This window comes from Purpureocillium lilacinum, assembly GCF_023168085.1.
Source record: "Purpureocillium lilacinum CBS 284.36 DNA, scaffold_4, whole genome shotgun sequence".
Taxonomy (NCBI): Eukaryota; Fungi; Ascomycota; class Sordariomycetes; order Hypocreales; family Ophiocordycipitaceae; genus Purpureocillium; species Purpureocillium lilacinum.
Genome location: NW_027072114.1, coordinates 3,317,864 through 3,339,515, shown reverse-complemented (window position 1 = coordinate 3,339,515; position 21,652 = coordinate 3,317,864). Strand labels below are relative to the sequence as shown.

General features: G+C 59.2%; 9 protein-coding genes across 9 annotated transcripts; 5 read left to right on the top strand and 4 right to left on the bottom strand.

The window, feature by feature from the left end:
- Positions 1–1,651: 1,651 nt before the first annotated feature.
- On the top strand, positions 1,652–2,881 carry PLICBS_006169 (uncharacterized protein; the record flags this gene model as incomplete). Its single annotated transcript, XM_018319939.2, has 1 exon — positions 1,652–2,881. The coding sequence occupies one exon, from the start codon at positions 1,652–1,654 to the stop codon at positions 2,879–2,881; it is 1,230 nt and encodes a 409-aa protein (XP_018182413.2).
- Positions 2,882–3,170: 289 nt separating this feature from the next.
- Positions 3,171–4,891, bottom strand: PLICBS_006168 (uncharacterized protein; the record flags this gene model as incomplete). Its single annotated transcript, XM_065600876.1, has 3 exons — positions 3,171–4,018; positions 4,234–4,535; positions 4,587–4,891. The coding sequence occupies 3 exons, from the start codon at positions 4,889–4,891 to the stop codon at positions 3,171–3,173; spliced, it is 1,455 nt and encodes a 484-aa protein (XP_065456948.1).
- Positions 4,892–5,777: 886 nt separating this feature from the next.
- On the top strand, positions 5,778–7,172 carry PLICBS_006167 (uncharacterized protein; the record flags this gene model as incomplete). The annotated part of the gene is given in 4 exon segments (XM_065600875.1): positions 5,778–5,862; positions 5,921–6,016; positions 6,071–6,437; positions 6,455–7,172. 4 exon segments carry the CDS (start codon positions 5,778–5,780, stop codon positions 7,170–7,172), a joined length of 1,266 nt encoding a protein of 421 aa, XP_065456947.1.
- Positions 7,173–7,869: 697 nt separating this feature from the next.
- On the bottom strand, positions 7,870–10,354 carry PLICBS_006166 (uncharacterized protein; the record flags this gene model as incomplete). Its single annotated transcript, XM_065600874.1, has 6 exons — positions 7,870–8,271; positions 8,318–8,544; positions 8,651–9,137; positions 9,182–9,337; positions 9,382–9,396; positions 9,446–10,354. 6 exons carry the CDS (start codon positions 10,352–10,354, stop codon positions 7,870–7,872), a joined length of 2,196 nt encoding a protein of 731 aa, XP_065456946.1.
- Positions 10,355–10,744: 390 nt separating this feature from the next.
- On the top strand, positions 10,745–11,365 carry PLICBS_006165 (uncharacterized protein; the record flags this gene model as incomplete). The annotated part of the gene is made up of 1 exon (XM_018319935.1): positions 10,745–11,365. One exon carries the CDS (start codon positions 10,745–10,747, stop codon positions 11,363–11,365), a length of 621 nt encoding a protein of 206 aa, XP_018182409.1.
- Positions 11,366–11,474: 109 nt separating this feature from the next.
- Positions 11,475–12,935, bottom strand: PLICBS_006164 (uncharacterized protein; the record flags this gene model as incomplete). Its single annotated transcript, XM_018319934.2, has 1 exon — positions 11,475–12,935. One exon carries the CDS (start codon positions 12,933–12,935, stop codon positions 11,475–11,477), a length of 1,461 nt encoding a protein of 486 aa, XP_018182408.2.
- A 419-nt stretch (positions 12,936–13,354) lies between these two features.
- Positions 13,355–16,620, bottom strand: PLICBS_006163 (putative NRPS-like protein biosynthetic cluster; the record flags this gene model as incomplete). The annotated part of the gene is made up of 3 exons (XM_018319933.2): positions 13,355–15,503; positions 15,550–15,625; positions 15,675–16,620. 3 exons carry the CDS (start codon positions 16,618–16,620, stop codon positions 13,355–13,357), a joined length of 3,171 nt encoding a protein of 1,056 aa, XP_018182407.2.
- Positions 16,621–18,814: 2,194 nt separating this feature from the next.
- PLICBS_006162 (uncharacterized protein) lies at positions 18,815–19,906 on the top strand (the record flags this gene model as incomplete). The annotated part of the gene is made up of 1 exon (XM_065600873.1): positions 18,815–19,906. One exon carries the CDS (start codon positions 18,815–18,817, stop codon positions 19,904–19,906), a length of 1,092 nt encoding a protein of 363 aa, XP_065456945.1.
- A 6-nt stretch (positions 19,907–19,912) lies between these two features.
- PLICBS_006161 (uncharacterized protein) lies at positions 19,913–21,497 on the top strand (the record flags this gene model as incomplete). Its single annotated transcript, XM_065600872.1, has 4 exons — positions 19,913–20,653; positions 20,716–20,956; positions 21,011–21,054; positions 21,489–21,497. The coding sequence occupies 4 exons, from the start codon at positions 19,913–19,915 to the stop codon at positions 21,495–21,497; spliced, it is 1,035 nt and encodes a 344-aa protein (XP_065456944.1).
- Between the last annotated feature and the right edge of the window lie 155 nt (positions 21,498–21,652).

The window sequence follows — 21,652 nt, the reverse complement described above, 5'->3', positions numbered from 1 at the left end:
GGAGAACCGGTGAAACAGGACGCGCTACTGTTGTAGCGAATTTCACGGACCACGAGCAATCATGGGTACCCCCACAGGATATTGTGTCCTGTCTGAAGGACGGAATACCTCTGCTGGCCAATTATGATAGGCCGGCGCAATTGAGTGGTGACACTCTGCTGCTGAGACCTTTCGAGGCATTTGTTTCCTTGGAAACAGAGACTATGGCCCGCCCAGAATTATTGCAGGAGCACAAGGTTGGACTACTACCACAGGTGGTGGCCATCGACGCACACAGCCTCTAAAATTATGGATTCATTTGGGTTTTATAGGGCACACATTGTTCCGATTCCTCCACGTCCCAAGTCCTTTTATGTTTCTGAGCCAACCCTTTCGAGGCACTCATGCATTGCACCAGACGACAAGATGTCCAATTGAAAGAAGAGTCAAGCCCCCCCAGGCAATCTACCAACTCCTGCTACTACTGACACACTTCCCCTCACTTAACCCTCAAAAGGCAATTTGCCGTCGCCCCTGGGCTGCTGGATTGCCCGGCGCCTCCATGTGGGGTACATGGTCATCGTGGGGAAGTGGCGCCAGCCGGGTGGCGGGCTCCAGCCGAGTTCGGCCGGCAGTCGGACGCCCAGTCGTGCCAATGCTGTCGCTGATGGTGTCATCGACGGTGATTTTACCTTCTGTCGCCAATTGGGCATGCCTCCTGGCATACTGTGTTCTGTCTCGTGTACGGAATGCAAAGGCATTCGAAGTTACGAGACGGTCTGTGGTGTGGTCTTGGCCCTCTCCCAGTATCAGCATGTAAGGACAGGTCGCCAGGTCCTAGACATATGAATGGAGTCGTCGGCGCCAAACTTTTCCCTGCTGTCGTCCCGCGTCTGCGGCCTGGCTCGTCTCTGCGCCGGGCCGGCGGCACTCTCTGGTGAGGAGTCTTGCCTGGTTTCTGAAGAGTGAAGCAATTGACCGCACCCATCTTCCCACGAGCAAGAATGGCACACGGCGGCGAGTTGAACAGTGTGACAGTCCAGGCCCGTCCACGCGTTGTCCATGGCACGGCGTCGGCCAGAATTCTCAACCGGCATACCCCGTCATATGAAAGTACGCGGTCGTCGATGCCGTAATACGGCGTCTCTTGTGCAGCGGCTTCACAGCAGACGACATGAACTGGAGATGCTGCGGGCGGACATGCTGGTACGTGAACGGGAAGCTCGACTCCATTCCTACCAGGCGCTGCACCCGTCCCGAGTCGGCACTTGGCAGTGCTCCCAGTGTGCTTCCCCCCCTGGCGCCGGGACGCAGTATTCCCCAGGGCTTTGCTGTCTACCGTCTACTGCTTCGCAGGTAGGTCCATGCCTCCAAGTGCCCCTCATCTCTAGCGTCTGGATCTCGGCTAGTTGCGTCGTTGACTTGGGCCCGGATGCAACGTCGTCAGCGAAGCGATCTGCGCCCCCGCAGTGATATTCCCGTCGGCTAGTTATTTTCTTAGCTGCACTGCTGCACGCTGGCGGCGACGCGACTGGACATGGAATCAACCGACGCCCGCGGGGGAGCCGGCCTCGCATCGTGTATAAGAGCAACAGGCTCTTATGCTCAATCCCAAGTCTTGTCGCCGGTCGGCATCTTCCTCGCTAGAGACACCAATGCGGCCAAACACAACATGTGGTCTCTGAAGCTACTCACGCTCGCCGCCACGGCCGGCATCTGCGCGCTCCCTGGCGCTGCGGCTTCATCATCACACACATCATCGTGTAAGACAGACCACGACTGCAGCCTCAACGGCGTCTGCCAGCGCAGCGGCACCTGCCACTGCGACGCAGGCTGGCTGGGCGCCGACTGCGGCGTGCTCGACGCGCGCCCCGCGAAGCGCTCCGCCGGCTACAACCTCACGTCGCAGGGCACGTCGTCGTGGTGCTCGAGCGTGGTGCGCGACCCGTGGGACCCGACGCTGCACCACCTCTTCGCGTCCGAGTTCTCGCACGGCTGCGGGCTCGACTACTGGGCGCCCTACAGCCGCGTCGTGCGCGCCGAGTCGCGCTCCGGCCCCGCGGGGCCGTACGAGTTCGCGGGCGAGGTGCGCGGCACGTTTGCCCACAACCCGACGGTCGTGTATAGCCCTGCGGAGCGCGAGTGGCTGCTCTACTACATTGGGTGTCCGACGGATGTGGTCGAGGATAAGTGCACCGCCAAGAAGTTTACTTGCGGGCCGGGGAATTCGAATAACGGCGAGAGCTGCATCTCGGTGCTGAGCAGCCGCGACCTGCGGCACTGGAAACCCCGCGGCCAGGTCATGAAGGGGACTGATGATGACGCCTGGGACGCCGACGTGACGAACCCGTCTGCGTTCCCGCTGCGGCAATGCCGTGGGCCTCGCAGCGGCGCCAGCCATTCCTCTGCCATGCTGCTCGCCTACCGCGGGTGCATCTACAACTGCACAGCCGACGAGCTCATCAACATCGCCGTCTCCACCAAGGGTTTCGAGGGCCCCTACCGCAAGGTGCAGCAGCAGCCTCTCTTCAGCAACCCCAACGAAGACCCCTTTATCTGGCAGGACCGTCGCGGTAATTGGCACATGCTGCTGCACTCGCTCGAGCCCGAGGGTGGGTTCGGCGACGGGCCCAAGGTCGGACGGCACGCGTGGGCGGAGCACTACGAGGGCCCTTGGACGTTTGGCAGCAAGACGCTCGCGTTCAGCACCGAGGTCCAGTACGACGACGGGACGAAGATCGACTTTTACCGCAGGGAACGGCCGCAGCTGCACTTCGCAAAGGATGGCTTCACGCCGCTCGTCATGACGACCGGTGTTCAGCCCAAGGGCAGCCCGATGAGCTACACTGTCATTGTACCGATCGGCGACGCAGGAGAACGGGCTCAGCATGGAATATACTAGACAATTAGCTTCAATGCCTCTGCATGGCCTAGATCCACGTTGCTCGTGGCATGTGTGCTGCGATGCCGATTTCTGTAGTGTCGTTCCTGGCATTGATGTGATGGCCATCAGCCAGTTGTCTTACTCGTGGGCATGTATGTGACAGCAATGACAGCATCACCGAAAGTCGGCCGTCATTTGCTCGCACCAATCCGCAAACTCGGCCGCCAGCCCCGTTCGTCGCTCTTCCTCACTCTTCATTGCAAGTAACAGGTCCGACCGGGGGTTCGGGTGCAGTCGTCCCCACGGCTCAACATGCTTGCCTCCGTCCTCGCTGACCAGGTCCGGCGACAACCCCGCCCACAAACTCCGTGTAGGCCCCAAACCGCGGCTCGTACAGCAGCGGCGCAACCGCGTAGCCCACGAACCAGTGAAAGTGCCGTAGCAGCGACGTCCGCAGGTTCCCCGGGTTCTGCGCCATGCACAGAACGCCCCGGGGTCCGACCTGCCGCGCCAGCTCGCTCGCCAGGAACCAGTTGCCCGTCTTGGAGTGGGTGTAGTTGTTCTGCTGGACTGACGAGGGGACCGTCATGTCCGCAAGCGAGCTTGCGCCGCCGCGGGGTGCGAGGTGGTCTGTCGTAATGGACGAGGTGAAGACGACGCGTACTGACGCGGGCGGCGCGGTCGCGGCAGTCTCGACTAGCAGCGGGAGGAGCAGCTGTGTGAAGAGGTACGGTCCGAGACAATTGGTCGCCATCTGTAGCTCAAATCCCTGCGCCGAGATGGACCCTGCGGGCGGGTTTGACACACCAGCGTTGTTGAACAGCACGTCCAGTCTCGTCTCCGTGTCCACAAACTGCTGCGCCGCGACCTTGACGCTGGCGAGGTCGTCGAGCGCGACTTTGAGGAACGCGAGCTTCCCCAACGAGTCCGGCGCGTCGGCTGTCATTTGCGCGATTGCCGCGACGGCTTTGCTTTCGTCGCGCCCCGCGATGTAGACGGTGCCGCCGGCGCGGTAGAGCATGAGACCCAGCGCCTGGCCGACTCCAGAGTAGCCGCCCGTGACAACAAAGACCCTGCCCTCTTGGCTCGGCAAATTGGCCTCTGTGAGCCTCGGCTCGGGCGGGAAGAACTGAGAGTATGTGTTGCCCATGATGGCTCTGTTGGAGTAAGCCGAGTTGCTTGAGTGAAGAGCATCGATGACGCGCGTTTCGGAGTTGGGCGATGTGTGCCACACCAAACTACTTCACAACCCCAACCACCGACCACGGACCCAACCTCCCCGACCAAGTTTATCCCCGTTGCCCTTCACAGATTCGCCACTATCCTTATGGACAGAATCATCACAATCATGCCAACTCCGCAAACCGCACACACGAAGACGCTTATCCAGCCCAGCGCCGCGGCCCCCGCCCCAATGTGCACCTCGACGGCGCCGTACCGCAGCGACTCGAACAGCGTCCCCGTTGCCGCGCATGACGTGTGCTGCCACAATGCGGCGACATAGGCGACCGCCGTAGCCAGCAAACTGCTCAGCAGAGCGAGGGTGCTCACCGCTCTCGATGGGAAAGGTTTGATCTCGCGAAGACTGCCCTCCGTGTCCTCTTCCTCATGCCAGCCGGGAAAGGTGGACAGCGCAATCATGGTGGCAGCGCAGAGTAGAATCACGATGATGCTTCAGAAGTTGTTAGAGCAAATGCAACTGTTTGGAAGGCGACACACGTACAAGAGCGCCGGAGACACGGTCTTGGTTCGGAAGAGGTGACCCATATCAACCACACCGAGCGCGTCGCTGATGTTTGGTCGACCCGGCACCGCCGCGCCGTTGATGCCGCACTGCCAGTCCTCTGATTCGAGCCTTACGCAGATGGAAAAGTATCCCACCTGCACTTCGCGTACCAGTGGAGTCCCTTCCGTCTCGTTCATCGACAGATCGAGCATCGAGCTTCCCAGCGTCGCGTTCAACATGGCTTCCTTGGGCGACGGCGCCTCGGTCGCATACGATATGGACACGAGCCTGAATGCTTGCATTGGGCCGGCGCTTGTGCATCCCGCCAGAACCAGAGCTGAGAGGTCCATTAACCAACGAGCTGCTTAGCCTTCTCTTGGTGAAGATGCCACTTACGAAGAGTAATGACAACGACGCCCAAAAGCATCATCAAGACGTGATGGTAACCAATATAAGGCAAAAAACTAATGAAATAACGCAACGCCCCTGAGGAGCCGCCAAGTTAGCGAGTTGAGGCTTGCTGTCGCTTGCTTGCAACGGTTTACCTTTCACCGCAAAGCGCTTGGCGGTCCCGTCGTTCGACGTCGTCGACGCTGGCGTTGACCTCCGATCCGGTGACCATTCGGCGCTTCCGCTGGCGCTGTTTTGACGCGTTGAACCTGGTTTCTCGTTGTTGGCAGCGGCTACGCCGTTGTCATCAGGGCTGTTGGCTGCTCCGGCTCCTGCGCGCGAGGCTCCGGAGCGAATGCTGGGCACGTCATGTTTCGAGGTGGAACCAGTCGGCGTTGTTGCCGCTGCCTCGGGCTGTTGGTCAGACCTGCTTGAAACCGGTTCATCTGCAGCGCCTTTTGTTGGCCGCGACTCGGCGCTGTCTGAAGCGTCGCTCTCTGCCGTGGCTTTTGGCGGAGGCTCATGCGCACTCGGACTCTTTGCTCGCCGCATCGTCACACCTCAACATCGCAACAATCGATCGCGATGAGACATTGAGAGGTGACCTGTCGCCGGCGAGATCTGGATTCTGTACCACTCCATTTAGCGCCAGCGACAGGGATCCCCTCACGTGGTCTTACGTGCAGCTCGCTGGGCCCATCAAAACATGCAGCTCGAGTCCAGCCGCCCGACCTTTCTCTGTGCATCACCTGCTACGAGTCGCCTCATCTGCGAGCTTTGAGGGGAGCATGATCGGCCATGCGTGAATCGCGGACGGGGAGCGCAAGCGATCGCTCATCGTACCTGAGTTACTCGGTTACAGAGTCGAACCATGAGAGTAATAGTAAGCACTTGACCCGCGAGCGTCGAGGTCGGGTTCCCCGCTGACGCCAATCGACCAGGCCGCAGGCGACCTTGGGCCTCGTTGCTCGTAGGGCACCTCGCAAAGGTGAATCACCTGCGGCAGCTCTTGCTGGCCGCCTCAATCGTGCTGCTGAGTGAGTCTCGTTGATTTCAGTGCAGCCTGTTGGCCATCTGACCAAGTTTTCTAGGCTTGCTTCTCGCCGGGTGCACGACCAACCTCGGCTCAGTCAAGGAGATATATCTCCTTTCCTTCTCTTACCAAGATGGCTCGCCGGTCAACTCGAGCAGCTCTGGCGCGCTGCCATTCCTGTTCAATGGCCGACCTAGCAACGCGTCCAGCGTACGTGAGGTCAGGAGCGGCTACTTTGGACTATGCGCCACGGCAGACTCCGTCTCCTGGCTGTGCAAGTCGAGTGCTGCTGGCCTGGCAGGCGCCCTGAACGCGACCGGCCACGCCGATCCTCTCAACTTGCTGTGGATCGCCGACGAGTTTCGGAGGCAGGCTGTCACACCCATATTCACGTGGGAGCCGTCCAACCGTATGCTCAAGAATGCGTATTGACGTTAAACAGGTTCTTGGCCGCCATCCTGACCTTCTTGGCCTTTACGATGGGCATGGTGTATCCCGTGACAATCAACGGCTCGGGCAACGCGGTGCTGCGCATAGCCGTGACGGGCATCTCCCTCGCTTCCAATCGAAGGGAGGCGCGCCTTGCAACCTGGCTCCCTGCCTCGGTCAAGAGGAATGCTACGACGTTCTCGCTCTTCTTCATGGTGCTCGCCACGGCCTCGGCGCTCACGGTCGCCACCTGGCAGCACCTCGCGGCCGCATGCTACACGGGGTTAGCTGAGGACCTTGCTTTCGGTGCGATAGTCGGTCACACAGGCCCGGTTGCCGTGGCTCTGGCTTGGCTGAGCTTCGTCTGCGCTGTCCCATGCGCGGTCCTGCTGAGTCTGGAGAAGGGCCTGCGCGCAAAGGCCGCCAAAGAGGAAGCTCCTTCGGTGGAGGCGACGGCGGGCGAGACTCAATTCGGCGACGGCCTCGAGTCGCAGTTCGGCCAGGAGGCAACGCAACTCGATCCAGACGAACAGCCGCCACTGAGGAACCCAGAGTCCTGGCAGCAGACGCCGAGCATCCCGCTGTATCACGTCCTTCAGTTCATGGGATATGCACCGACCGGGAAACGGGGCGAGTGGGAGGCGCGACAACACAATACCGCTGCTTGGGTCAATCGGGGCGAGATGCACCACGGCTTTGCGGAGACGATAGTTGAAGACGAGGACCAGTGACCGCTAGTTAAACCTCTTGCTCCTCCACTCTCGAGCGTGCCTGGAAACGAGAAGAGTGATGATTGTCCCCGTCGCGAAGAGCGCAAGTCCGATGCCGACCCCAGCCTTGACCGCGGGGGCCAGTGGTTGAGAAAGCGTAGCCGCGAGGGCGACGATTACCACCAAGAGTATGACACCAACGCAGGCTGACGCTAGAGGCGCGCCTCTTACCCAAGCGATGGCTGACTTCGGCCACGATTGGACTCTTTCCAAGTTGAAGGCAACAAGAACAAAGGGAACGGAGACGCCAGCAGACACCGACACTGGGAACGTCAGCAGGTTTCTCGCCGAGGCCATGCAAACTTACAAATAATAGCCAGGACGAATCCGACCGGCATTTTGTCTTTGTCATTGTAGGGAAATGCGGCAATAGGAACCGTAAAGAACGAGGTGATGAACGATAGAGGGAGCTGTACGGTTAGCGGTGACGGCAGGGCGCTCGGAGTGGGCTCACTCACAAAGACAACTGTCACCACGGTGAAGAGTAGTATGACGTTTCCTTGTCTGGCCGTTTCTTCTGCTTGTCGCCGTGCCAGGCTGATCTGGTTGGCGACTCTTCTGTTATATGTCGTGGCCAGGCTGGCCTGTTTGGCCATGTGCTCTGTCTGCCTGCGGGCAGACTGGGCCTCCGATAAGCTGGCGTGCTGCTGTTTCAGCTTCAAAAGTGTGCGGAGCTACCAAGGTCAGCGAGGCCAGTCATGCGATCGAGGTCTCGAGGGCGTACCGATTGTACTGCTTTCGTCGTGAGGCTGTCCATGCGGTTCAAGCGGGCGAGATTGCTCTTCAAAACGCGAAATCCTCTTAAGCCCTGGGTTGCGGTGTGGTCAGTGTAACTCGCTGCATCCACTCCCAAGTGAGGGTACAGCTCGTCCACGATCCCTTCTTGATCTCCCAGCACCGAGCGCAGGATGCCAAGCTCGTCGCGGATGTCCTCTATCTCGACCAGCAACTTCGTCTCCTGCTCGATCCGAATGTCCTCGGCCGACAGAAACTCTCCGGTCAGGGCCGTCGCATCAAGCAGCTCCCGGAACTCGCGCAGACGATCGGCTGTTTGGTCGCTCTGAAGCAGTCAGCGCCGTCGATACCAAATGTTGTGGACCACTCACGACGTCGCCGATGGACCTCTCCATGAAATCGAAAAAGTGAAAGTCTTCTGTGGTCCCCAGCGGATCAAACGCAGCTAGACAGAAAGACGTTATGACGAAACACAGGTCACGGGCGCTCGTGATGGACGGTCGTCTAACGTCTCGTAGATAGCGGAGGATAGCCTGGTAGATGTTGAGCGGATCGCCGTCTCGCAGCTTGAAGTCATCCCACGACGTAGGGTGTGTGCCTGTTGTAGTGTCGTCCACCGTCCAAGAGTCCCATCTCATCGGGCAGCAAGAAATGATGGTGTCTATCCTGTCAGCCTAGGTCGCAAAGCGAAGGGTCCTACTCACCATCGTCCAGCAGCCATAGCCACAGCTGATCAACCATGAAGATCTTCGGTTCAACGCCAGCGTACTTGGAAGTGTATCGCAACACGACCTGGTCCACATCCCTCTTGGCGGTGCTACCCAAGTGAGTGTAGAAGTACTGGTCAAGCGTGCGACGGGCCTGTAGCGGTGGCACGTCCCCCAGTGCCGACTTTAAGTAGCCTTTGAGCAACAGGTCATGCAACGCACCGGGAGACATCGCCATGCCCGGTGCCCGGTTCGCGCTCGTTCTCTCGCTTGGGTTCGGCCCAGGGGCATGGCCTGCCGTGTCTTCACGCTCGCCGTTACGGTCGCTCTCCGGCAGGTTGAACTTGGCAGTCTTTTTGGCGCGTCGCCGAACAGGCAGCATCCGAGAGATGGACTCGGACATGGCGCTGAATCCTCGCTGCGTCTCGTAATGCAGGTACGGAACAAAGGCTGCGATCCGCGCGGTCGCATTACTAGGGTCCGTCTGTCCGGTCAGGTGATGGAATTTGGCGGATGCGATGCACATACCGATGTGACTCGGCATAGTGGCCGGTTGAAGCAGCCCTGCGTGGTCTGCATGACGTGATGGTCCCCGAGAGCGCGGCTCATACCAAGGTCAGACTTGACTGCATCTGTGAAGCCTACAGATGAGCCGCTTTCGGCGAGATGTCGCCTCGCGAGATCCTTAAAAGTCAGTGAACGGCATTCAAGTGAGCGAAAGCACATACCTGGACCCATTCTGCCTGTTGTCCGAGTCAGCGTCTCCTGTCAGAACGGGGCCTGCCGACTTACATTGTTGGCTGGCAGATGGTACCACCGGAACGCGGGCTTTGCATCAATGACACCCAGTCGTGTTGAACTCATGATAGCGTTGGCTCCGATGCCGTATATCATGTCGTATACGGAGGCCGTCTTGTGGATGCGCTCCTCAGTCTCACCGATGAAGAACTCGACAACGCTGGTTTTGAAAGCATGACAAGCACTCTGCTTGTCCACGTCCTCCAGCTGCGGGGGCACACGGACGGCTGGTGCGAGGGTCCTCCGTCTGAGCGGCCGTTTGCCTTGGCCCGATATGTCGGGTCCGCGCAAGAGTTGCGTGGCTTTTAGGATGCGCAAGGCCTCGCCGTTTCGAGCAAGCCCTCCTGCCGTGTGGCCGTCGTTTGTCTTGACGTCCTTGTCGGCGCCGTACTGGAGCAGCAAGCGAATCATGTCCACGCTGCCGATGACGAGGGCGCGGAGGAGCGGCGTCCATCCATCAATGTCTCGAAAGTCTACCTGAGCTCCATTGTCCAGAAAGAGCTGTGCGAGGTCCAATTGACCAGCATCAGCACAGAGATGCAGCGCAGATTGCAGGGTCGATGCATTGACGGCCTCGATGTTTGCGCCGTATTCGAGCAGCAGTCTCGCAGTGTTCAGTGACTGCGCGTTGGCGGTTGCGGTGGACGCCAGAGCCAACGGACGCCAGCCAGCGCCGTCGGCAGCCTCAACATTGGCGCCGCTCTCGAGCAACAACTGGACAACAGCGGCATGGCCGTTGATGACGGCGAGGTGCAGCGCGACGCGGCCGGTGGTGGGCTCCTTAGCGAGGACGAGGTTGGGATGCTCGCTCAGCAGGTCCCTCGCGAGCTCCAGCTCTCCATTTTGCGCGGCGTTGAGGAGAGCCGTTTCCCTCGCGCCTGGGAAGGACGGAACAAGCTCCATGGCGGCTGTGGATCGCGGCTGTGGCTTGCTATTAGTGCACGGGCCATGCCGTTGCGAAACTCTGTTGTTGATGATGAGGCGGTGGTGAGCGGAGCTGCCTGGGGCGGCGTTTCTGCCTGGTGGGGGATGTGAAGCAGCAGACGCGACAAGGAAGGAGGCGCCCCTGGTGCCTGCCACAGAGTCACTGGCGCTGCAAGCCCTGGAGTCATCTCAGCTCAAAGAAATTCGCATTGAATCCGCGTCGCACGCAGTGCATCTCCATCTTTTGCCTCATCCAAATCCTCGAAACGCCCTCATTTTGCACCTTGCCTTTGCCACGCTCTGCACTCTGGCTTGCGCTTGGGCCAACGCTTTTGCTCCCGTCGACTACACAGCACCAACGAACCCACCATGTCTCTCGAGCCAGATCCGCGACACCCCGACGGTCCTGCGCCGCCCGCGTTCAACTTCACCTTTGACCCATCCGTGGCCGCGTACGACGTTCCACTGCAGACGTACGTCGACGCGCATCCCGAGTTCGACGCCGTCGCCACCGGGGCCCTCGTCTTCTCGCGCGAACCGGCCACAGGCGCCCGCCGCATCCTCCTCCTGCAGCGCGCCGCCCATGACTCCATGCCGCTGCGGTGGGAGATTCCCGGCGGAGCCTGCGACCTCGACGACCCCACGCTGCTGCATGGGCTCGCACGCGAGCTGTGGGAAGAGAGCCGCGTCGTGCTACGACACGTCTCCGCGCTGGTGACTTTGGGTTCCGGCGCGCCAGACCTTGGCAAGGGCTCCCAGGACGGCGCCGTCTTCTTCTCGCGCCGAGGCCTGCGCATCATTAAATACTCCTTCTTAGTAGAGGCTGAGGAGCCCATCGAAGTCGTGCTCGACCCGAATGAGCACGCCAACTTTCTGTGGGCGACGGAGGAGGACGTTCGCACGGGCAAGGTTGGCGACGTGAAGCTCACCATGACGACAGACCAGCAGGCAGCCACCATTAGGGAGGCTTTTCGACTTGCGAGTCAATAGCGCGACTTGTCCACACACATTTCGAAAATCTTCGAATCCAAGAAGTGATCCGACCAGCATAGCCGTTCTGATATTAAACTTTTTCTTCAAGATACACAGCTAGAGCGCGCTATTCCCCAATCCTCGTCAACTCCTTGTCCTTGCCCGCCGCCAGCAGCTTCAATACCGCCTTGCCCTCGCCATCCTTGACCTTGAGATGGAGCAGCAGCTCCAGCCCCTCGAGCACAAAGGCGCAGTACTCATTCTCGCCTTCTACCATGGCCATCGGTATTGCAGCAGGCAAGAGCCTAATGTCGGCGAGCCCATCATAGTCAACCACGGGTTTCCCATCACCGTCTGCCTTGATGATCAGCTCGTGCCTCCCGTCCGTCCACTTGCCCGCCCAGGGCTGCCAGGCCTTTCCTGGGTTTTCGTTCGGCAGCGTGTACGGCGTGGCCGGCATTCCCTTGGCGAACCAACAGTGAACCTGTGGCCAACCCTTCAGGAGCGCCACTGCCTGCCCGACCCTCCATAGCGCTTTGACACCAAGTGCTGAGTTTGTCATTATCGCAACTCCAGAGTGACGCGGCGCGGGCGCATCCCCTTCTTCTCTTCCGGGAAGGTCTGCGAAGCCTGTGACTGAGCACCGAAATCCCGGGTCGTTCGAGCCGCCGTGCTCGAACAATGTCTTTCCTTTGCCGCCGACGAACCAGGAGAGGGCCATGTTCGAATCCACTTCGGTGAGCATCTGTCGTGCCGTGTCGCGGCGCAGAAACCCATCATCACCGTCGAGCGACTTTTGAACGGCCTGCACGACCCTCAGCAGGTCGGTCGGCGTCGTCCAGAGACCTGCGGCCGCTTCCTCCGGGTTCACGCGATGGGCGACCTCGCACGGCGCGTAACCAGTGTAGTGCGCTGCAGCCGCATTCTTCTCGCCGTCGCGCAGCCCGCTGTAACTGGACCGTGTCATGCCCAGCGGCTCAAGGACAATCTCGCGCATGAGGGTTGGAAAGTCTTTTCCCGTGACAGTCTCCAGGATGATTTGAAGCACGGTGATACCGCCGCCAGAGTAGGAAAACGCTTGGCCGGGGAGCCCCTCCAGGCGCACGCGCTCCGTGTTTACGGGCCGACGTCCTCGAAGCACCTCTCGAGCTGACGGAACATGAGTGTTCCCCAGCGAGGTTGCGTATCCTGGGAATCCATGCGCTGAAAGCCCGGCAGTGTGGCTCATGAGCTGTTTGACGGTAATCTTTTCGATCATCGACCTTTGGCTCTTGGGAGAATCTTCTGTCAGGATCTCCAGGACGTCCGCCGGGAGGAGCTCGGCGATGGTGCTCTCCAGCTTGAACTTGCCCTCGTCGATGAGCTTCATGATGGCCATAGCAGCGACAGGCTTGGATATGCTGCACGCCTGGAAGACGGTCTCGGTGTCGTCACCGACAGTAGAAAAGCAGCGCGACGAGACCACGCCATCCTCGAGCACGGCGATGGACGTTGTCGGGGATCCTATCTTGGCAAGGGCCTCCGCCGTGGACGGGCAGCTGGGCTGGTCGGCCCGGATGATTGATTCGAGATTGTCTAGGAGAGTCATTGCGATGGTTGCTGTGAGGTGTTCTCTCGCGCCCGACACTGTTGGTGCTGGGGGATTGGCCTTGTTATAGTCGAAGGCGAGCCTTGAAAGACGTGTCATGGCCGCGTGTCGTCGGGGTATTCGCGTCAGCCGCGTAGTCAAACTCGGGATGACCTGTCTGGGCAATTTGCATACGCAAGTTCTTGTGAGGCACTTGCGTCTTGATACGCGTTCGATGACAAGCGTCAGTTCATGCCGGTTCAAGAAGGTGAGTTCCCCGCAGTCGGCTCAAGCGCTGACGCCGCCGCCCTCACAAATTCACTTTTACAAGTCAGGCTAATTGACAACGAATAGATTCAACGAAGCTGAATGCACGTGAAGAGTAAACTACAGCTTGTACCTAACTCCTTCAACGCCAGCCATGCCCGAGACAATTTAGACTAAAACCCCCACTGGTCGCACCAATTCCTCAGCAGCTCGGGCGAGACAGGCCCCAGGCCGGCCACGGTCGGACTCGTGGCGATTGTACGCTTCATGTCGAAGTTGACGTGCCGAGCGCCCTCTTTCGCCGACGCCAACATGCTCCTATACGTGTCCAACAGCTTGACGCCCGGGTTCCTCTCCGCGCTCGCCCCAGTGCCGGCGTCCTGCTCCAACGCGGCGACCCATTCCTCGAGTGTCACCATCTCCAGGCGCCCGCGGTAGTGCTCCTCCAGAGCGGCCGCCAGCGAGGCCCACGTCGTCCTGGACGGGTTGACGCAGTGAAAGTAGCCGTGTATCGCCGACACGGGCGTCTCCGTCGTCACGCCCGACACGTCCAGGACCAGCTGGGCGACGTCCTCGATGGGCATCCAATCCACCTCGTCGCCCGGCCCAATGCTCTTGGGCAGCTTGCCCAGGAACAGGGAGCTCTCAATTAGCGTCGGCATGAACTCCTGCCTGTTCCACACACCCTTCCGGCTCCTCGGGCCCGCGACCTGTCCCACGCGGACCGTCGCCGTCGGCACGCCGCGCGCCGCTGCCGCGTCAAGGATCAGGCTGCCTGCGAGCTTGGAGCGCCCGTAGCCCATCTCCGCTAGCGACAGGTCCTCGAGCTTGGCCTCGGGGACGGGGCACTGCTTCTTCCACGCCATGGCGGTGCCGATGCTGGAGACGAATATGATAGGCACCCGCCGCGACGCCTTGCTGGCAAAGTCGACGAGGTGCCGCACGCCGCAGATGTGCGGCTCGAACGAGGCGACGCTGATGTTGAAGTTGACGGGCCACGCGTTGTGCACGATGCGGTCGACCGAGTATAGCAGTCTACGGTACCGCACCTTGCCGACGCCGAGGTGCGGCATCGCGAGGTTCGCCCGGAGGAACTCCACCTTGGAGAAGTCGGTGCTGAGACCGCGGGCTGCGCTGATGGGCCCCTGTCGTAGCTTTCCTCCGTTCTTGCCGCGGTTCAGGGCAATCACTTTGCCCACTTGCGGGAGCTTGCACAGGTGGTCGAGGAGGTAAGCCCCCAGGGACCCCGTCGTGCCCGTCACTAGAACCGTCTGCGCATCGCTAAAGGGATCCGGCCTGTGAGCGTGGGGTGTCGGCAGGTCCTTTGTGTACTTGCTTATCAGTCCCTTCAAGGCAGCTATCTCGCGCTCCTCATCGCTCTGCGTGGACTCGCCGCCGTTTATGGTCGAGAGGAGATACGCAGCCAGCTGTCGTGGAGTCGGATTCGCGTAGATGGCCCGAGGCGCAAAGTGGTTTCGCTTCACCATCACTCCGGCCGCCTCGGCGCTGGCCCGGAGGATGCTCGCCATCTGCATGACCTGCAGCGAGTCGACGCCGAGCAAGAAGAGGTCTGCGTCTGGATGCGCGTTGCGCACCAGCAGCTTCGTCTTGAGCAGCTTGATGATCGACTCCGCCAGGGCAGACTCGCCGCTGAAGTCGAGCGCCACAATGTCTTGTGCTTCGTTGTCCTCGGCCCTGCTGTACAGGTCGTCTATTTGCCTCTTGTAAGCCATGATCGTCAGAGGCCGCTGCACCGTGCCCTTGGGTGCGCGTGCAAACGGAATCTTTTCGTCCGAGACCATCACCAGCTGTCGCGAAATGCGCCCGTGCGCGACGGCTTCGCGGTTTGCCTCCTGGAGATATGGCCACACTCGCCGCAGGAGATCCCTTTTCTCGGCCTCGTTCCTCGGGTGATCGAACGGCTCCAGCAGGAGCGCGGGCTGGAAGCGGTCCTGGCCGACCACGAGGGCGCCCTTGATTGCCGTGCAGCCCATGACGGTGTCCTCGATGGTCACAGGGTTGAGCTTCTCCCCGTTGGAAAACACAATGACGTTGTCGGCGCGGCCGTGAAACTTCCAGTGGTCGGGGAGAGTGGGATGCCGCTTGTACAGATCGCCGGTGGACCATTCCGCAGCCGCTGGAAAGGTGTAAAACGCAGGCTGGTCGGTCGGGTCCATCAAGTTCTTGCGCTTGAGGAACAGCTCGTAGACGCCCTCCCTCTCGTCGTGGCAGCGCCACACCGCCCCCATGACGTCTGTGTTGATGATGAAGTACTGCCAAAGCTCTGGGTTCGGCTGCATGTAGATGCCGTACGGGATAGCCCTGCGATGTTAGCCAGGTCCACTACCATGGTTCAGGGACGACTTACTCTGTGGACTGGATGATGTTGCTCAAGAGTATTCCGTTCTCTAGGAGCGTGTCTCCAGCTGCCTGTGAGAGGTTTCCTGTGCAGTCGCGTTAGACATCATCGACGCCATGAGGGAGCATACGTACCGCCGCCGACGACGACATAATTGAGCTGCTTCATGATTTCCAGCCCTCCGTCCACCTGGCACAGGCCTTCCACTATGGAGGGCGGGAGCATCACTGAGTCGGCTCGGGAGTAGAACAGACAGTCCCTGACCGACTCGGGCGTCATGATCTGGTCCGGTATGCCCAACGCCAGGGGCAGACCGTAGAAAACGGCCAGTATCGTTAGACTGGCCAGCATTCCCGCTGCGTGGAAGAGCGGCATCGGCATCAACATCCTCTGGGATTGCGACGACCATCCCGTAAAGACAAAAGGAGCGCCGTGATGGTCAGGCAGGCTCCGAAACTTGTCAGCGACAGCCATGCTGCCTTGACGAACAACAATCGGTTTCGGGAAGCCCGTAGATCCACTCGTGTGCAAAACGCAAAGAGGCTCAAAGCGCGCCTCCTCGAAAGGCCTGTCGTACGGGAACGGCTTGCCCTCGGAGCCGAGCCACTCCTCCGCCGACGGCACGATCTTGGCCGTCATCTTCCTCTGGTCGATCCATGGCTGCACTATCGAGCGGAACGACTCAGCATACCAGAGGTTAGTGCAGTTGGTCGCCTTGAGCAGGCGCAGTTGGCCCTCGACGCTGTTGCGCGGCGAGATGAAGAAGCCCTGGCAGCCGGCCTTGACACAGGCGAGCATGACAATGGCGTAGCGCACATCGTTGGGCCCGACGTATCCCAAGGTGGGAAACGGGTCCGCGGATGTGGGCTTGACGTCCCGCGCGACGATGTGGGCGACATGGTTGACGGCATTCGCAAGCTGCTTGAAGGTGACGGGGACCCATCCGTCGTCCGGCTTGTTGGAGCGCGGGACGAAGACGAACGGACGGGTGGGATCCCGCGCGGCTATTTCGTCAACAACATTGACCGCCAGGCGGGATCCATACTCAGGCTCCCTGGGTCGCGCCTGCGTCACTGCCATTGCTCAAAGCGTTCAGGTGGATCGCGTGTTGGGCTCGACGCCGGGCACGACCGCTTTCATGCACAAAGAGGTCTGGGAAGACGATATAGATATGGCAGGGTACTGGCTAAAACGAGTGATGATCCCGTGCCCGGTATATGCTCGAGTTGGTAGCTGAACCATGGGGGCTGAAGAAGCATTATATGCCGCTGAGTCGTGTGTAGCCAACGGCATATTCCACGCGTCGAGATACATGATGTTACGGTATCACTGCATGCGGCTCCTGCCGGCACCAGTCCCCTCCGCGTTATCTGAGCCTGGACAGCGATCTTGCCCACCCACTTCACCGACGGGAGCATCCGACACGAGATCCGATTTGCCTCGACCGGGAAACCCACGAGCGATCGCGGAACGTCTAGCTTTTCCACTGTAGCACACATTTACGTTTCGGCCCTTCTTGGCTGGACGGCTAATGCAAGTAGGGACAGCGGTACCACAGGATTCGCTAAGAGGAGGTTCTCGTGGCCGAATCTGGCAACGCGGACAGAGATGGTGGGTTGTATCGTCGTCTTGGACGTTGCGGCCAGCCATTGTTGTGTGTGGGCTCTATTGAATGGCGGCACATGTTATGCTGGCTGCCCAACGCCGCCTCACAGTCACGTTGCGGTGTGTACTGTACTCAGCTGGCCTTGCTACGGCGTATCTCAGACATGATTGCCTCTGAAGCTAGGGCCCCGGCAATGATTGCCACCACGAGATGGGCCTGCGGCTTTCCCTTCTGCGGGGTCGAGAGCTCCTCAGGCCTTCAGCTGGCCCGTGTCTTCTGCAGGGTCGCGATCATTGCCGCCCTTGGGCGCAACCCGTCCCAGCCGCGCCGCAATCCAACAGGCAGGGCGGGCCCGGGAGTCAGGGGCGTCGAGTGATCTGTTCGGCACTCGTACTGAGCGGCAAGTCGGATCGGGACCTGGATGGCCCCCCAGCCGCAGCGGTGCGACAGAGGAGCAGGCGGCCCGTGCTCCGGTGGTTCTGCGCGTTGGAACAGGGGAGCACTGGCCCTGACTCCAGCAGAGCAAACACAGGGTGGTGCGGGATCGTTTGCTCTGCATGGCCAGATATGCCAGGCAACAACATCATGAGGCAAAAATAGCATTGGAGAGGGTTGCCAAGAGTATACCAGGTACGCAACAAAGCTAGATGCCCCTCCTTGCGTGTAATAATTTGGGACACGGGGCCCATGATGCAACGTCCACCCAGAGATGGGGGCATGAACCATGGTGAACTTGCAATCGCCAAGGCGGAAACGGACTGGGCCCGGGAAAGCAAGGGAACTGGGCCGGTGCCATAGCACTATGCCATCTGCCAAGCTGATAATTTCTTCTCCGGCGAGTACTATGACCCTGTGGCTTTCTGACATTGTTGATGTTTGAGACCCCTGTAATTTTGTGGCACGACATCTGACGGGCGTCAGTTGAGGCGTAGTCCAGGTGTAGTAGCCTACCCGCCGCGTCCGAATCTGCATCATATAGAGTACGCACGATAGTTTGCTGCCCTGTTCGATCACTTATCCACCTCAAATCTTTGTCCCTTCCTCGAGGGGTAGATGTGGCCGTGTTTCACACCTAAAGATTTGGCAGGCAGTTGAGGCTCCGCAAGACTCACACCCAATGCAGCCGAGTGTTCACAAACCTATACCGTAGCCCCATAGTGCTAATCCCATGTTTTCGAGTGTGTGGATGATTGCTCTAAAGGAGGACAGACCTGGAGTAGGTGATGGATGCTGCCCAACCCTTAGTCGACACCCAGGCTACAGTTGACGGATCAACTACTTGGCGATTCCTGACTTCTGCAGACCTTAGACATCAGTTTGGTGGAAGCGAAGAAATAAAATGCATTTTTTGGGAGGGGTCCTCCTTTGACTGCCGTGCATGGCCAGTGCGAGTGGTGGGAATGTGTCGCCAGCGCACTGCAGGTGCCAGCTGGTCGCAGCTGTCGGCCCAGTGGTTTGTGTATGGGGCACCTGCTCCAATCGCCCAGTGAATTCAACACCGACCGCTCAAACGCACAGAAGCACGCGTGGCCTTCCTCCACGTGACCAGATTTCTGCGCACACATTTCACATTTATTTCCCGTCTGGCAATCTGCCACTTCTCCCCATCCTGTCACCTTCCACCTCATTCGATCGACCACCGAGAGACGCAACATCGCCTTCACTCCCATGGCGGACAGGCCGCTTCCCACAGGTCTGCTGGCCCAGATCGCCAAAGATCACAAGGAGCTCCTGGGCGCTCTTCACGACCTGCGCGAGCTCGGTGTGAGCGTTGGCGACCCTCCCCAAATTGTTGTCATCGGTGCGAATTGTCCAGCCAAACTGTCTCTCCTGCGCATGATCTCCGGCGTCGACTTTCTCTCTGGAGCAACCAACAGAGGCAAAGCTCCTGCCATTGAGGTTGCCATCCAAAAGGGACAAGAAGTCAGCTCATCTGTCGCGTTGAAAAACCACCCGTCAGCTCAGACTATGCCTCTTCGCGGCACCAAGCGCGGCTGTTCCGACATCCTCGTCCAGGCCGTGGACCGCGCCAAAGAGGTCCTGGCAGACGAATCCCTTTCCAAGACTCTTGGGGAGAGCATCCTTCGACTGAACATTTGCGGCCCGGATCTTGAGCACGTCACCTTTGTGGACGTGCCTGTGTTGGCCTCACTCGCCCTTGACTCCGAGAAAGGCCAACCGAAATCTGCTCCCCAAGTCATCCGCAAAGCGAGACAATACCTACAAGGAAACAACTCCATCTTTCTCTTTGTTATTTCTCGCACTTCTGAGTCCAAAAGCCAGGCCATCCTGGACCTCATCAAAGCCTACGATTCAACCGCAGAGCGGACCATGGCTATCGTAGCCATAAATGAGTCGACTGGCACCGACTCTCCGTGCATCGACCAGCTTCTGTATCTCTTCAATGAAGAAGACAGTCTTTTGGCAAACAAGTGGCACATTGTCAACTGCCCCTCCACCAGCGAAAATAACATCGACCAAAACCAAGATGGCCACCCAACCATGCTGAGTTCACAGGGCCTCAGTCTCTTTTCTCAGATACCAGGTCACGCTCAAGGTCTTGACGCGTTGATGTCCAGGCTGAGCGATCTTTTTGCCAAACGGCTTTCCTTCACTCTTCCGGACATCATTACCAAGAGCAAAGACAAGCTCGGAGCCAAGCAAAGAGAGCTCGAGAGTCTTCTAGTACCTCTTGGCACCGTCTCGGATCGATCGCATTATCTCTTTGGCGTTTCTCGTCATTTCGAATCCATCGCTTAGGCAGCCATGAGAGGAGATTACGAGCACAGCTTTTTTCTCAAACGGCGAGCCGACACTTTCAGCAAAGGAGACGTCCGAGAATTGCGCACCATCATTCGCACTCTTAGCCGGAGCTTTGAGCACGTCATGAGCTGGAACGGTGCCAAGTACAGAGTCGTGCGGGAGCACCAAGATTCGCGACCTCCTACTAGCGAAGTATCAGAAGCTACGGCTGCTTGGATTCGCCTGTTCAACTTTGAGGCACCCAAGGAGGTGCTCCTATCCGATTTGCTTCCAAAGGTAGCGCATTCTGGCTCGTGCGAACATGCCCCCGGCGCCGTCGATTACCACCTTAGCCTGAGGCTTTTTCGCGAGCAGTCTGAAAAATGGCACGACATTGCGAAGAGGTATGTGGGCTTGTCCACAGATGCCGTGAAGTCTTTCATCATGGCCGCCCTGAAGTACGTGTTCGGAGCCGACAAGCAAGGGCTCGACGCCGTCGTCGCGGAGCTTGTTCAACCTCACTTCAGACGACTGGAGCCCGACCTCGACCGCAAACTGGATGAGTTGGTGCGACACTACCACCATGGGCAAATGATCTGCGCCGACCAGGAGTTCCAGTGGCGCCTGGAAAGCGTACGCCGTCGACGTGTCCAGTCAGAGGCTCAATTGGGGTCGACCGCAAGCTCGGAAACATCGTCATCGGCCGAGCATGCCACAGCCGGCAGTCAGTTTGATGTTGTGGACATGATGAAGGCTTACTACTTGGTTCGTGTGCCCCAAGTTCCTTTTCCTACATGTTCAGTTCCTCTGCTAACCACACTTGCTAGACTTCGATGCAAACGTTCATCAACAACGTTATCATTCTCGCAGTCGAAATGTGCCTCGTAGCCAGCATTCCGTCGATTGTACAGCCAATACTGGAGAACAAGCTGGATGCCGAAACAATCCTTCGGCTCACCGAGCGGCCAAGTACCGTCACCAAAGACCAAACTCGCTTGAGCCGTGAGGTTCAGGTTCTGGAACAGGCGCTATCAATCTGCAGAGACGCGAAGCCGTGGTGCCAGACGAGTGAGTGCCCTGTTATCTGTCACCCCTAATTCTTGTCTGACGATAATCTGGCAGGCTTTCCCCCAGTTACTCTCCCGCAAAAGATCCAGAAGCAGCATGTAAGTCCGAGCGAGACGCCTCGAAACAGCCCAGCAAGTGCAAGCCCTCCACATCAGTCCACAACGCCAGCGTCGAAGAAAGTCTCGGCAACATCATCTTCGAGACCATCAAAGACCGAGACGGAGTCCGTTACGCCAAAGACAATCCCAGCAGCGTCTGCCCCCGTTCCACAGAGGGGGGAAGCTGGCACGGGGGGTGGGTTTGCCACTGCGACTCCTGGTCAGAGTCCATGCCGTCAGAGCGCACCCTCCTCTTCAGCATCCTCGTCTGTCGTCGCTCCGTATTCAGGGTTCGGCCGTCCATCAACGCAGCCGCCCGCTTTTGGACTCTCTCCCTCAACACCTCCATCTGCCCCTGTTCGGACATCTGGTGGCATGTTCGGCTCTCAAGAAAATCAGCAATACTCTGGTAATCCCCGCCGACGCGGCGGCAGAGGTCGTAAGTACGCAAACACTCCACACCAGGACTGTTCCAGAATGTGAGGCTGACGATACCGTTTCAAGCGGCAGATAGCACCTCTTATCTCGTTCCATCGAGTTCCTATCGTGAATTCTCGGCGAACTACGAGACTTTGATCATGCGTGAGGGTGGATCTTC